Source organism: Muscardinus avellanarius (genome assembly GCF_963383645.1).
Source record: "Muscardinus avellanarius genome assembly, contig: SCAFFOLD_56, whole genome shotgun sequence".
Lineage (NCBI taxonomy): Eukaryota > Metazoa > Chordata > Mammalia > Rodentia > Gliridae > Muscardinus > Muscardinus avellanarius.
Window position 1 is genome coordinate 80,936 of NW_027664507.1, and position 13,095 is coordinate 94,030.

The following is a 13,095-nucleotide window of genomic DNA, read 5'->3' on the forward strand; positions in this document are numbered from 1 at the left end:
TTGGGATAGGGGCTTACTGGGCTATGTGTGCATGTATGTCTACACAAGTTTTTTATCCCAATATGATGTATGAATACAGTACACCAATAAAAAATAATAAATAAAAAAGAAAAGAAAATTCCAGATTAAACAGTCCATAAGTTTCAATTGTGTTCACTTCCACATAAGCAATGGACTCTTGCTCCACTGCGTTCCGTCCACCAGGATGAGAACCGTCCCTGAGCCCAGCACATGCGTGCTGCAAAGCTACTTGCTCCTCAGGCACTTTAAAAAGTCAGTTCATGCTAGTTTGTCTCTTTTAGATGTTTGTCATGCCAGGTTTGCATTCGCACCTCAAACTGCAAGTTTCATCCACAGTCCATGATAAGTGCTAGTTAATGTGGAAAAGACATTACATTTGTGGGTAGAAGGCATGAGCACAAACTGTGTTCCAGTTGATGGCCATGGGTTGAACCAGGAAGCATTATGCCTAATTTATAATCGAACTTTATCATAGGTATGTGTATGTAGGAAAACACAGTATTATAGAGTTCAGTACTATCTTTGGTGTCAGTAGGGGTATTAGAACACATTCCCTGTGGATGAGTGTGTGTTTGGGGGCTCACTGTATTATTAAAATCTGGGTCAGATGAGGCTATGTGCAATTTTTAGGGAAACCAAGAGAGGGCACTGCGCTCCCTCTCAGTTGTGGTTTTGTAAACCTTTTCTTTTTGTAGTCACAAGGCTGACTGCTGCAGGGCAGAAAGGGACTCTTGCTCATGACTAAATAGTTTCTACAAGCTCCTGCTGGAGATTAGTCCTATATAACTTGGTGTGTCACAAGTAGCAAGCATGTGTCCTACCAACATGCTCTCTGTCACCTGCTTAGTTCTCTTGATCTTATTAGTGTTTGGTAAGTAACATTTAATCCTAAGCATTTATGGTATTTCAATTTCTTACAATAATGATGATCATTTGCCTTATTGCCAATATAACAAAATATTTCATTTATCTTTTCAGGGAGGAGCCATGGAGACTCAGTGACCCAGACAGAAGGCCTAGTCACTGTCACAGAGGGGACACCTGTGACCCTGAACTGCACTTACCAGACTACTTACTCGGCTCCTGTCCTTTTCTGGTATGTCCAATATCTGGATAAAGCTCCTCGGCTGCTCCTGAAGAGCTCAACAGACAACCAGAGGATGGAGAAGCAAGGCTTCCAGGCCACTCTTGTCAAGAGGGAGCGCTCCTTCCACCTGCAGAAATCCTCTGTCCAAACCTCAGACTCCGCTGTGTACTACTGCGCGGTGAGAGACACAGTGAGAGCAACTGCAGGGGAGCTGAGCGCAAACCAGAGGGCAGAGGCTGAGGGGAGCCCTGCGATTGGAGGCTGTGTTCTTTCCCCAGACAGGGTTCAGTTTCCTACAGAACATGAGCCAATCCCAGACTAAATGCCTAGAGATCTAGGAGGTCATAGATTTCTCCGAGGTAGGAAGAGATAGATGCCATTGTTATGGAAAACTCAAGTTTTCATCTCCAGAAAGGCCAGTGCTCCATCAGAAAGACTTCTCTCTCCTTCAGAAGAGAGAGGTTTCTCATAGGAAACCTTTCTGGGAAAATCCTGAAATTGAATCATTCTCTACTAATATATCTTATGTACTTTGGAGTTTAAAATTTTCTGGGATTTTGTATTCTTCATGCAAATATTTATGAACCAAACAACGGACCTAGAACTGGTCTTTATTACCTTGCTTAGGTCTCTACAACAGACTTAACAAACTGGCCATTGACTGTGGGTAGTACTTTGCGGGCTCTGTACCAGAATAGGATGAAGTGAGGAACGTGCCCTTGAGTTTCCATTCCTGTTCTCAAGAGGTGGGAGAAGAGAGGCAAGAACGCCAAACTCCCAGAGAGAAAATTCAGCTCTTCTCTTAAGGCTTACAGAGTTAAGATTGGGTATTTAAATCACTGCTTGTCTCTGGCTAGGGAGTAGAGCATTGTGTTAGGGATGTTTTAGATGACAAGTTGTTATCTGCAGTTTTGCAGGGGCAGCAGAGATTGCTGTCTTCAGCTCCCCCCTTCTGGCAGTGTTCCACCCTCAAGGAAAGCAAGCAAAAGAAAGAGTAAAACAGAAGGACATAGCTCAGATAGCGAGGGGGCATTGAAGTCACTGTCTTCAGTGCTTTCAACAAAGGCAGTTTTCTGCCAAAGAAGAAAGAAGTATAAATCCTTAAGCCAATATTTTATGGACTTACAACAGCACTTAGCATTTGTCACCGCACACACAAAAAACCTTGAAATGTAATGAAATCTTATGCCACATGGCAACTTGATAGGCATTTCTCCCAATTTGATTATATTCTTAAAAATTACATTTTATCATCTTAATGCCAACTGAATAAAACTTCTGTTTTCTAGGAGTAAACACTGCATTTTTCTTCTTTTATAGAAATATGGCAAGTATATTTTTTATAAAGAGCCAGTTAAGAAGTATGGAGTCTATTCTCAGAACAGAAAAAATAAAATTAACAAAAAAATGGAGTAAAAATACAGAAAAAGTACTATAGTGAAAAATATAGGAGTCAGATTCCGGCAGCAGCTGCGGCGGCTCTCATCTTCCCTGACTCTCCCTGCTGTCTTCCTTTCGCTTCCAGAAATATGGCCTCTGGGGTGGCCGTCTCTGATGGCATCATCAAGGTGTTCAATGACATGAAAGTGTACAAGTCATCAACACCAGAGGAAGTGAAGAAACCCAAGAAGGTCTTGTTCTCCTCCTGAGTGAGGACAAGAAGAACATCATCTTGGAGGAGGGGAAAGAAATCCTGGTGAGTGATGTGGGCCAGACTGTGGACTACCCCTACGCCAACTTTGTCAAGATGCTGCCAGACAAGGACTGCCGCTATGCCCTGTAGGACGCAACCTATGAGACCAAGGAAAGCAAGAAGGAGGACCTGGTGTTTATCTTCTGGGCCCCTGAGTGTGCACCCCTGAAGAGCAAAGTGATCTATGCCAGTTCCAAGGACGCCATCAAGAAGAAGCTGACAAGGATCAGGCATGAATTACAAGCAAACTGCTATGAGGAGGTCAAGGACCGCTGCACCTGGCAGAGAGGCTGGGGCAGTGCCATCATCTCCCTGGAGGACAAGCCTTTGTGAGCCCCCTCCAGCCCCCTGCCTGGAGCATCTGGCAGCCCCAGACCTGCCCTTGGGGGTTGCAGGCTGCCTCCATCCTGCCAGACTGGAGGGGCTGGGGGGATCCCAGCAGGAGAAGGGCAATCCCTTCACTCCAGCTGCCAAACAGCCCCCCACCCTGCCCCCAGCCCTCCCTTCTCTCATTCTTGATGGTTCTGGCCTTCTCAAGCTGCTTTTTACAGTCTAATTTCTCTTGGGTTGAAGCAGACCAAGTTCCCCCCAGGCACCCAGTTTGGCGGAGGTTGCATTTTTTTAATGACACTCCTACTTCCCACCTATCCCTCTTCCATCCCATGCTGCCAACTTCTAACCACAATAGAGACTCTGTGCTTGTCTATTTAGTTCTGTGTATAAATGGAATATTGTGGAGATGACCTCTCCTTGTGCTGGCTGGTTCTCTTCTCCTTTCCCTTGGTCTTGACCATTCATGGAAATAGGACCAGTAAAGGGATCTTCAATTATTTTTTTTAAAAAAGGACAATAAAAAGCCTTGTTAATAGGAAAAAAAAAAGCAAAATATAGTATATATTGTCTATGTGAAAAATGTGTAGTAAAATAATTTGTAATTTTCTGAGTTCTATAATGTTTGTGGTTATTTTATTTCTCATTCTAAAAATTGTTCTTTGCCTATTTTCATTCATACTTTTGTCATTCTGTGAATTAAAAATAAAAGTTTTCAGACCTTACAGAACATAAATCCTCCTGTGCATATGGCAGTAAAGAACGCCTGTGAAGTCCAGGAAACACGTGAACTTCTTCAGAGCGCTCATTGGGCCCCTGGAAGGCGCTGTTGCCTAATCAGGAAACAGCTTTTCTGTATGTTAAAGTAAACTCAGGAGCTAAAGGCTTCAAGGCTGAGTTTACAAAGAATGCAGACTCCTTCCGCCTGGGGAAACCCTCTGGTCACTGGACAACACAGCTGTGCACTTGTGCCCTGAGTCACACAGTGCAGAGCTGAAGGCAGCCACCTGAGTCCTGCAGGGAAGGAGCCAGGAGCTCAGCGGGGGGAACTTCAGGAAAAGGAGCCTTCTGTAAAGAGCACAGAGACAGTCATGTCTTGGGAAGGGCCTGGCTCCTGTAGAGAGCTGGATGGCCTTTGTTTGTTTGCCATTTTGTAGGGGAAGGACCCTGGTTTCTGAAGGGCAGCATCTCTATCCTAGAGGGCAGGATTCTAGAGGGAACTGGGCTGCAGGATTCTCAACACACAGGAGGAAGCTACCTGCTCCCAGGTCAGTTGAGACAGTGATGCTGAGATGGCTTGAGGTCTGAGTGAGGTAGTGTAAGGCAAGTTAGAGATTTGCTCTCATCACCAGTCTCCTCTCTCAACCCAGGACAGCTGTTCTTCTTTTTTTCAAACTGCATTATCTACAAATTATTTTATTCAGTCTCTTATCTTTAGCTGACTGAATTCCTCCAATAAAGAAGAAGTTAGCTCACCCACTAAAGTATTTGCAGTTGGGGAACTTAATTGAAGCTGGTGTTTAAGGATATGCACAAGGCAATATTTCCAAACAAATGGCAGGAAGTACTAGGGAAAGAAAATGACCTTCTTTATAAAAATGGCCTTTATAAAAGACATTATGAACTAAAAACAAAGTGGAAACTTGAGGTTGGTTGTTCTATGAATGGCCTGACTTTCTTTTTTCAGACTCACACAAGTTACAACTCCCTTTTTATCCTCTATATATGTGCATAGAGGAGAAAAAAATTATATATATTTTATAATTTGTCCTGTGGATGGAACCCAGGGCCTCACACATGTTAAGCACATGCTCTACCACTGCGCTGCATCCCCACTCCCTTCCCATTCTAAGTAAATTTCTCTAATACCCATTGAGTAGCCAATAGCAATTAGTGATTTCTGAATCAACTTTTCTTATTTTCTTGCACTGTTCCTCACAGTGTCGGTAGTAAGCATTTGCACCCTTCTTTAACAGACCATCTGATATTTAGTGTCTGTAGATAGCTTCACTTTTTACTTAGTGAACATGCAAGGGTCCTCATTTTTCTCATTATCTGCAACTATATCAACAATGAATAATCCTGCAGTGCTGGGGATTGAACCTCGAGCCTCATGCATGCTGGACAAGCACACTACCACTGAGCTACACCTCACCTCAGAGAATTATTGTTCATCAGAGTTTACATGAAAAATTATTTTCATGTAAACTTTCCAAAATAGTTCTCTTTAAAGACATTTCAAATAATCAATTAAAGTTGCAAAACAAGATGCAATAGCTAATCACACTATAAACAAAATATGCTCAATAAAAGAAAAAATATTTGAAATAAAATTATATGTTTATATTTTTATTTTTTGTTGTACTGTGAATTAAGCCCAGGGGCATTATACCTCCAAGCTACATCCAGAGTTCATTTTATTTTTAGTTTCAAAACAGGGTCTTGCTAGGTTGCCGAGAGTCTGCCTACATTGCTGAAGCTGTCATTGAACTTGAGATCCTTCTATTTAAGTCTCCAAGTACTAGGATTACAGGCATGTACCTCCACGCCTGGCTAAAAATTATATTTTTATAAAAGTAAAACTATTTACATTTTTTATTCTTATATCTGTCTAGTTCCTGAAGTAAATAACCAACATCAGCCTGTCTGTAGATTCAATGTGTAAACACATAAAACTTAAAAGCAAGACTGTGTAATGTTGCAAAGTTTCAGCCATCAGGAGCAACTGCTGCTTACGCTGGGCTGATTTGTGAGTCCCTTCAGGACAGCAGGTGAGCGCAGAAGAGAAGAAGGCAGAGATCCTAGCACCCTGGGAAGGGTGCTTCACTGTGCAACAATCTGTCCCAGGCATATCTTCTGAGAGGGAAGGGTGCGCTGGCTAATCTTTTCTTCTCTTTCCTATAAATCCTTAGATTCCAAATTAGGAGCCCCCGAATTTTCTGGTATTCGTGTGTGGTTTCCAGAACAAGGGTCTGGTATGTGAAGGCACATTTTTCTTGATCCTGAAGGTTTCAGGATGGGGTTTGATAAGGCTCTGAATGGCGTCCACACAACAGTGACAGAATTCTTTAGAGCTCCTTTTTTCATGGGGAGGTGTTTTTGATTTGCTGGCCCTCTATGACATGGGGTTCTGGGCAGGGCCTCTTGCCTGAGTGGAAGAGTCATGCTGTGCTCATAAGTGCTCCTCTTCTGTGTTCTCTGTATTTAAATAGAGGGTCGATTTCAAGATATCGTCCTTATAATATTTCCACAAATGTTATTTCATAAGAGTCCCAATCTGCATATTTGATATATTCCAACAATAAGAATTCATTAATTATGTACTTCATAACAGTTATTCATAAGAATTCATTTTGTACTTTATAACATAGATATCACAGTTTATAACAAGAACACTGAAGTCCTTATTACTTCATGTGACTGGGCTGACTTTCACCACGGAAATTAATTCGCAGGCCAGTTAGATCCCTAGTCAGAACCCAGGCCTGTGTGCAGGGTTCACCTGTGGACTCTCTTCTGTGTGGCTCCTGGGCTCTAGGGCAGGGGAGGCAGTTCTCCTTTGGGGAGCCCTCTCCTCCCTCCTCCCAGCCCTCTAGCACCCCCACACTTCCAGGATCAGCAGAGAGTTCCTCAGCTAATGGAGCAGTGTCCTTCCTCGGTGCCCCTCGCCCACCTGCTCCACCCAGACCCCCCAGAGCCTGGGGCCTGTGGGAGGGGCTTCCTGCACAAAGGCTGGGGGCCCTCAGCTCAGGAGCAGGGCAAGGGGCAGAGCTCACGGGCCGCGGGGGAGGGGCAGCTCCTGAGCCCAGTCCTCACCCCCAGTGCCCAGGTCTGGCTGGAGAGTCCTCTACCCCAGGGAGGCCATGGAGAGGCTGCTGGGCGCTGTGCTGGGGCTCCTGTGCAGCCGGCTCTGCTGTGAGTTGGACTCCCTTGACTCGGGGCTCTCAGGGTGCCTGGCTGCAGCGCGGAGGGTGAGGGAGGCAGAGGAGCTCAGGGACTGGACTGTCCACCTCCTCCTGATGGCGGGCAGCTCCAGGGCGGGTGGGTGTGGCAGTGACCCTCGCCATGACTGTGCGTGTCCTCCTCAGGTGTGCGAGGGCAGCAGGTGGAGCAGAGTCCTCCAGCCCTGATCCTCCCGGAAGGAGCCAATTGCACGATGTGGTGCAACTTTTCTGCCGGTGTGACAAATGTGCAGTGGTTTCGCCAAGATCCTGGGGGTCAGCTCGTCAACCTGTTTTACAATCCTTCTGGGACGAAGCACAAGGGAAGACTGACGTCCACGACAGTCATTATAGAGCGCCGCAGCTCCTTGAGCGTTTCCTCTGTACAGACCACAGACTCCGCCGTTTATTTCTGCGCTGTGGATGCACAGTGCTCCCCAGGCGCCTGCAGCTGCTGCACAAACCCTCAGCCAGGCCCAGAGCTGCTTCTAATCTTCCCCGCGAGCCTCCGGAGGCCCCAGGGCGACAGCTTTTTTGCCCAGTTCTGTGCTTTTTTATTACAATGGCAGTTTTAGGCACAGGGACCTTTGTCCCCGCAGGTTTGGGACTTTGGTCTTTATCTTCATTTCCTAGTATGCACTCTTGAAATTAAAGTTTCCAAACTCCTCTTTATAGTAAACAATTTAAGGTGCTGGGTATATAGCTCAGTGGTAGAGGTTCCCTGAGTTCAAACACCATAAAGACAAGAAACTTGTGATGAAAACTCGCGAAACACCACCGAATTTGCAGTCTAGCAAGTCCAGTGACAAAGGGACATCTTAAAAAAAAAAAAAAAAACAGTTGAAAATAAGTATTAATTGTGCAAAAGTAAAAATCTCCTTTCTCAAAAAGCTTGCTACTTTCTCAAAAATTTTTCTTTTTAAAAATTGTTCTCAAGCCACAGGACAGTGGACTGTATGTTAACAGAACTGGAAAGTGAAAGGATTTCTCAGCTGATAGATCTGAACGCTCAGCACTATTTCCTGAGACAATTTCTTTTTTTTTTATTGAATTGTCTTCCATAGTTATAGAAAATTAACTGAATATGTGTGTGCAAACCTATTTCTGTAATATTTGCTTATTTTTTACATCAATGCAATATCTATATTGATCTACATGTCTTATTGTCAGTAATGCCAAACTGTTTGATTTTTTGGAAGTAAGTCTTGGTAGGTAGGGTCTCCAGAAAAAAAAAAAAAAAAAAAAAACTTTAAAAAAAACTGTTTTGAGCCGGGCGTCGTGCCACACGCTTGTAATCCCTGTATTTGGGAGGCTGAGACTGGAAGATTGCAGTTTGAGGACAGCCCCAGCTATTATTAGTGTGGCCCTTTACAACTCAGCGAGACCCTGTTTCAAAATAAAGAATAAAAAATAAAAAATAGGGCTGGGGGTGTAGCTTGGAGGTAGAATGCCCCTGGGTTCCACCCCCAGACCTGCAAAAAAAAAAAAAAAAAAAAAGTTTTGATTATTTATAAATTGCAACAAAAGAGTCTGCTGCAATTCTGAGGGACGTTGAATTGAATTTATAGCAAACTTTGGGAACTTAAAGCTATTGGATATTCTTCTGTTTTGTGGTACTGGGTTTGAGCCCAGGGGCATTCTACCTCTGATCTACACCCCCAGCTCCATTTTATTTTTAATTTGAAACAGGGCACAGGGTGTTGCTAGGCTGATGAAGGTCCCACTACTTGCTGAGGTGGTCCTCAAACTTGTGAGTCCCCTGTCTCAGCCTCCTCCCAAGTATTAGTACTACAGGTGTGCATCACCATGCCCAGCTTGACTGAGTCTTATAATTTACATATATGACAGATCTAACGATTAGTATTTCCTTAATTTTTATCACTATTGCTTTAAACTTTTCTGTAAAATATCTTGAAAATGTTTCAAAAATAAAAAAGATAAGGCACCAACTAGGAGACTATTTGCAATACATGTATATGAGTTTTTATAGCTTTTATAGAGATTATTTTGGGGGGGATCTGGGGATGGAACCCAGGGGCATTTGACCTCCGAGTTACACCCCTTGCCCTATTTTTTTTTCTTCATTTTGAGACAGGGCCTCACTAAGTAGCTGAGGCTGTCTGCGAACCATGATCCTCCAGTCTCAACCTTCCGAATGCTGGGATTACAAGGGTGCGCCACCATGCCTGGCTTGCTTTTATAGAGATTTTATGTATTGTTTAATAAGATAGAAAAGATCCACTTTAAACGTGGTTAACTCTTAGAGCAGAATCTTCATAAAAGAAGATATATAATGACCAATAAGCATGTGAAAAGCTGCTCTACACCTGTGAGCCACGAGCCACATCCAGCCTCTCAGCTACTTTTATAAAGCTGTATTGGAAGAGGGCGATGCCATTGATCTATACATTCTCAGTGGCTTTTCTCACTGCGATGGCAGAGGTGAGTAGTTGTGACAGACACTAAATAGATCACAGACTGAACATATTTACTAGTTGACTCTATATGGAAAACGTTTCTTGATGTCTTCGCCACATCATTAGTCATCAGAGAAATACAAGGACGGAGCACAGTAATATATGACCACTCATCCATTATATTAGTAAAAAATAGATGACTATACCAAGGGCTTAGTGTCAACCAACTATCTTATGCAGAGTCCATTTAAGGACATGTTCTCTTCAGGGTGAGGCTCAGCCTGACCTGATGCTGCCATCATGGGAGGAAGGGCGCCCACACACGGCCTCAGCTGAGGACCACTGTGTGCTTCTGAAGGGCCGGGGCAGGGGAGGCGCACATTTCACACTTACTGCAGCGGCCCTGTTCTTTCCTGGTACACGGAGCATCCCAGCCAGTTCCTGCAGACCCACCTGAGCACACCTGGTAGTGGCACCGAGTGTCTCATAGCTGATCTCTCCAATGCAAAGCCTCCTTCCATCTGAAGACATCGCTGGCCCAGAGGAGCCCTGGACCCCGCACTCCAGTGCTCTGCTTGATGCAGGGCTGAGAACACAGGTGAAGGAGCTGCAGGAAATCGTTCAGTGCACCTCCCTCCACGGCCACAGGGGGCGATGCTGCGTCAGAGAAGGTTAAAGTTTGTCTCACACAAAAGCAGCAAGTAGTCAGCAACCATCCTAGAAAAATCCAGTAAATTTATTTGCTAGTCTGTTTCAGTTTATTTAGATGTGAGACATGTATCATAGATACATGTTTATCAATGACTTACAGGATTGAAAAATGACTTTGAAATGAGCACGTTTTTAAAAGCACATATCCTTCAAGGTCAGGGCTACATTTACTTCTTAATATAAATTTATATATTATACCTACACATTCCCAGTCTCCAGCCACGCTGACTTAATCTGTGCTTAGAATCTCTGTTCCAAGGTTGGGCGTGGTAGCGCACGCTTGTAATCCCAGCATTCAGGAGGCTGAGACAGGAGGATCACAGTGTGCAGACAGCCTCAGCTAGTTTGTGAGTCCCTCTGCAATATAGTGAGACCCTGTTTCAAAATAAATAACAAAAAATAGGGGAGGGGTGTAGCTCACAGGTCAAATGCCCCTGGGCTCCATCCCCAGACCTGCAAAGCGCTGGTGGCGGCGATGAAGGCAGCGGCGGCCCGCAGGCTCGGTGCATGGGTCCGGCGACTGGGGGCCGCCCACGGGCTGCAGTGAGAGCAGGCGGCCGGGCTGCCCTCCTCCCCTGCCCGCCGCCACCGCCACCGCTGTGATTGGGTGAAAGATGGCGCTGGACGGATGGAAATCCTAATAACAGTCTCCAAATTCGCCTCCATCTGTACCATGGGCGCCAATGCCTCGGCATTAGAGAAAGAAATTGGTCCAGAACAGTTTCCAGTCAATGAGCACTATTTTGGATTAGTCAATTTTGGGAATACCTGCTACTGCAATTCAGTTCTTCAAGCACTTTTTTTTTGTTGTCCATTTCGGGAAAAAGTTCTAGCATACAAGAGTCAGCCTAGGAAGAAGGAGAACCTTCTTATGTGCTTAGCAGACCTCTTCCATAGCATAGCCACTCAGAAGAAAAAGGTTGGAGTAATACCTCCTAAGAAGTTCATAACAAGATTACGGAAAGAAAATGAGCTTTTTGACAACTACATGCAACGAGATGCTCATGAGTTTTTAAATTACCTACTAAATACAATTGCTGATGTTTTACAAGAAGAGAGAAAGCAGGAAAAACAAAATGGTCGCTTACCTAATGGTAACATTGACAGTGAAAATAACAACAGCACACCAGACTCAACGTGGGTTCATGGGATTTTTCAGGGAACATTAACTAATGAAACCAGATGTCTTACTTGTGAAACTATAAGCAGCAAAGATGAAGATTTTTTAGACCTTTCTGTTGACGTGGAACAAAACACATCAATTACTCACTGTTTAAGGGGCTTTAGCAACACAGAGACTCTGTGCAGTGAATACAAGTATTACTGTGAAGAGTGTCGCAGCAAACAGGAAGCACACAAAAGGACGAAAGTGAAAAAACTTCCCATGATTCTAGCTCTACACCTGAAAAGATTTAAATATATGGATCAACTTCATCGATACACAAAACTTTCTTACCGGGTAGTTTTTCCTTTAGAACTCCGTCTGTTCAACACTTCAGGTGATGCAACCAATCCTGACAGAATGTACGACCTTGTTGCTGTTGTGGTTCACTGTGGAAGTGGTCCCAATCGAGGCCATTATATTGCAATAGTTATGAGTCATGATTTTTGGTTGTTGTTTGATGATGACATTGTAGGAAAAATAGACGCACAAGCTATTGAAGAATTCTACAGGTTGACATCAGATATCTCGAAGAACTCTGAGTCTGGTTACATCCTTTTTTATCAGTCTCGGGACTGAGAGGGAACCATGATGAAGAGATACTTTCTGCCTCATTTCTTCTCTGGTTATTTTGGAAAGGATCAAGCACTGATTTTTCAAGAAAAGAGAAATGCAGGAAGCTCAGGGGGCAGTAGCACACTTTGCACACAATACAGCAAAGACTCTGGATGAACAAGCCCTTCCTATCATGGTAGTTGATTTATTTACTCAGGTATCATGCGGTCTGTGCAGTTCCATACAACAAGGAAATGGAATCAGAGATACCAGCTCCTCTTGTAAAACAGCCTTCTGGTTATTGGCATGCATTTTCTCTTTATTAATTGCACCAATAATGATTTGGATTCCTTGAGGGTGCAGTAGAAAGAATTGGCCTCTGTGCTGGGTTGTACTATGGTTTAAGGAGGTGATGCGGAGCACGTTGCACACATGCCTGTGTTTGGAACGTCTTTTCAAGCACGAACCAGAAATGTTTTTGGTACCAACACTTGCAATTGCCTTCCTGATGTAAAAAAAAACTAACAGATACTAGAACCCAGTGTCAGGAAGACAAATATGTTTTGCTTCTCTGAAGAAGCTTACTTTAATATACAGTATATGTATATGTAGGGAACAATTGGTCAAAAGTGGCTTTTTGTTTCCCCAAGGGGAAAGACTGGCTTTGTAATTATAATTTTTTCTTATTTACTTTAAACTGGTAGAGTCTAAGTATTGTATGAAGTGCCCATGATTCTGTCAGTAAGTTTTAGCTTTTTTTTATTAGTTTTGTCAGTTTTAAGTATTCTTTTTGTTTGTTTCTATTTTTAAGGTTACTTTTAAGTTCAATCTGAAATCACTAAGATACCTTGAGAAAAATTGCAATGAGAGAAGGTAAACATTCTTTTTCAGGAGGAACTGATATCTCTGGCTAAATATGTTTTCTTTTTTCATAGTTTATAAGTCAATTATTTTGCTCAGCTTTAATTTCAGTAAAACAAAAACTCAAATTTCCTGTAGTTCTTGGAATGATGAAAGCAATTTTGGTGCAATGGTGATATGCCAGTCTTTAGAATTCTTAAATACTCTAATATTTCATGTTGAGCCATGTTTGAAAAATTTATGTCATCACAATACATTATTTTCTAATGTCATTTCTTTTACCTTGGAAAGAAATACTCTATTCACCATAGCCCTAG

The 13,095-nt window shown here is 43.4% G+C and overlaps 1 protein-coding gene and 1 pseudogene across 2 annotated transcripts; both read left to right on the forward strand.

The window, feature by feature from the left end:
- The first annotated feature begins 2,637 nt into the window (after nt 1–2,637).
- Nucleotides 2,638–3,134, forward strand: LOC308279563 (cofilin-1-like; annotated as a pseudogene). The gene has a single exon. The product of its transcript is annotated as a cofilin-1-like (transcript).
- Nucleotides 3,135–10,828: 7,694 nt separating this feature from the next.
- Nucleotides 10,829–11,941, forward strand: LOC308279562 (ubiquitin carboxyl-terminal hydrolase 12-like; the record flags this gene model as incomplete). The annotated part of the gene is made up of 1 exon (XM_080720084.1): nt 10,829–11,941. The coding sequence occupies one exon, from the start codon at nt 10,829–10,831 to the stop codon at nt 11,939–11,941; it is 1,113 nt and encodes a 370-aa protein (XP_080576210.1).
- Nucleotides 11,942–13,095: the final 1,154 nt, after the last annotated feature.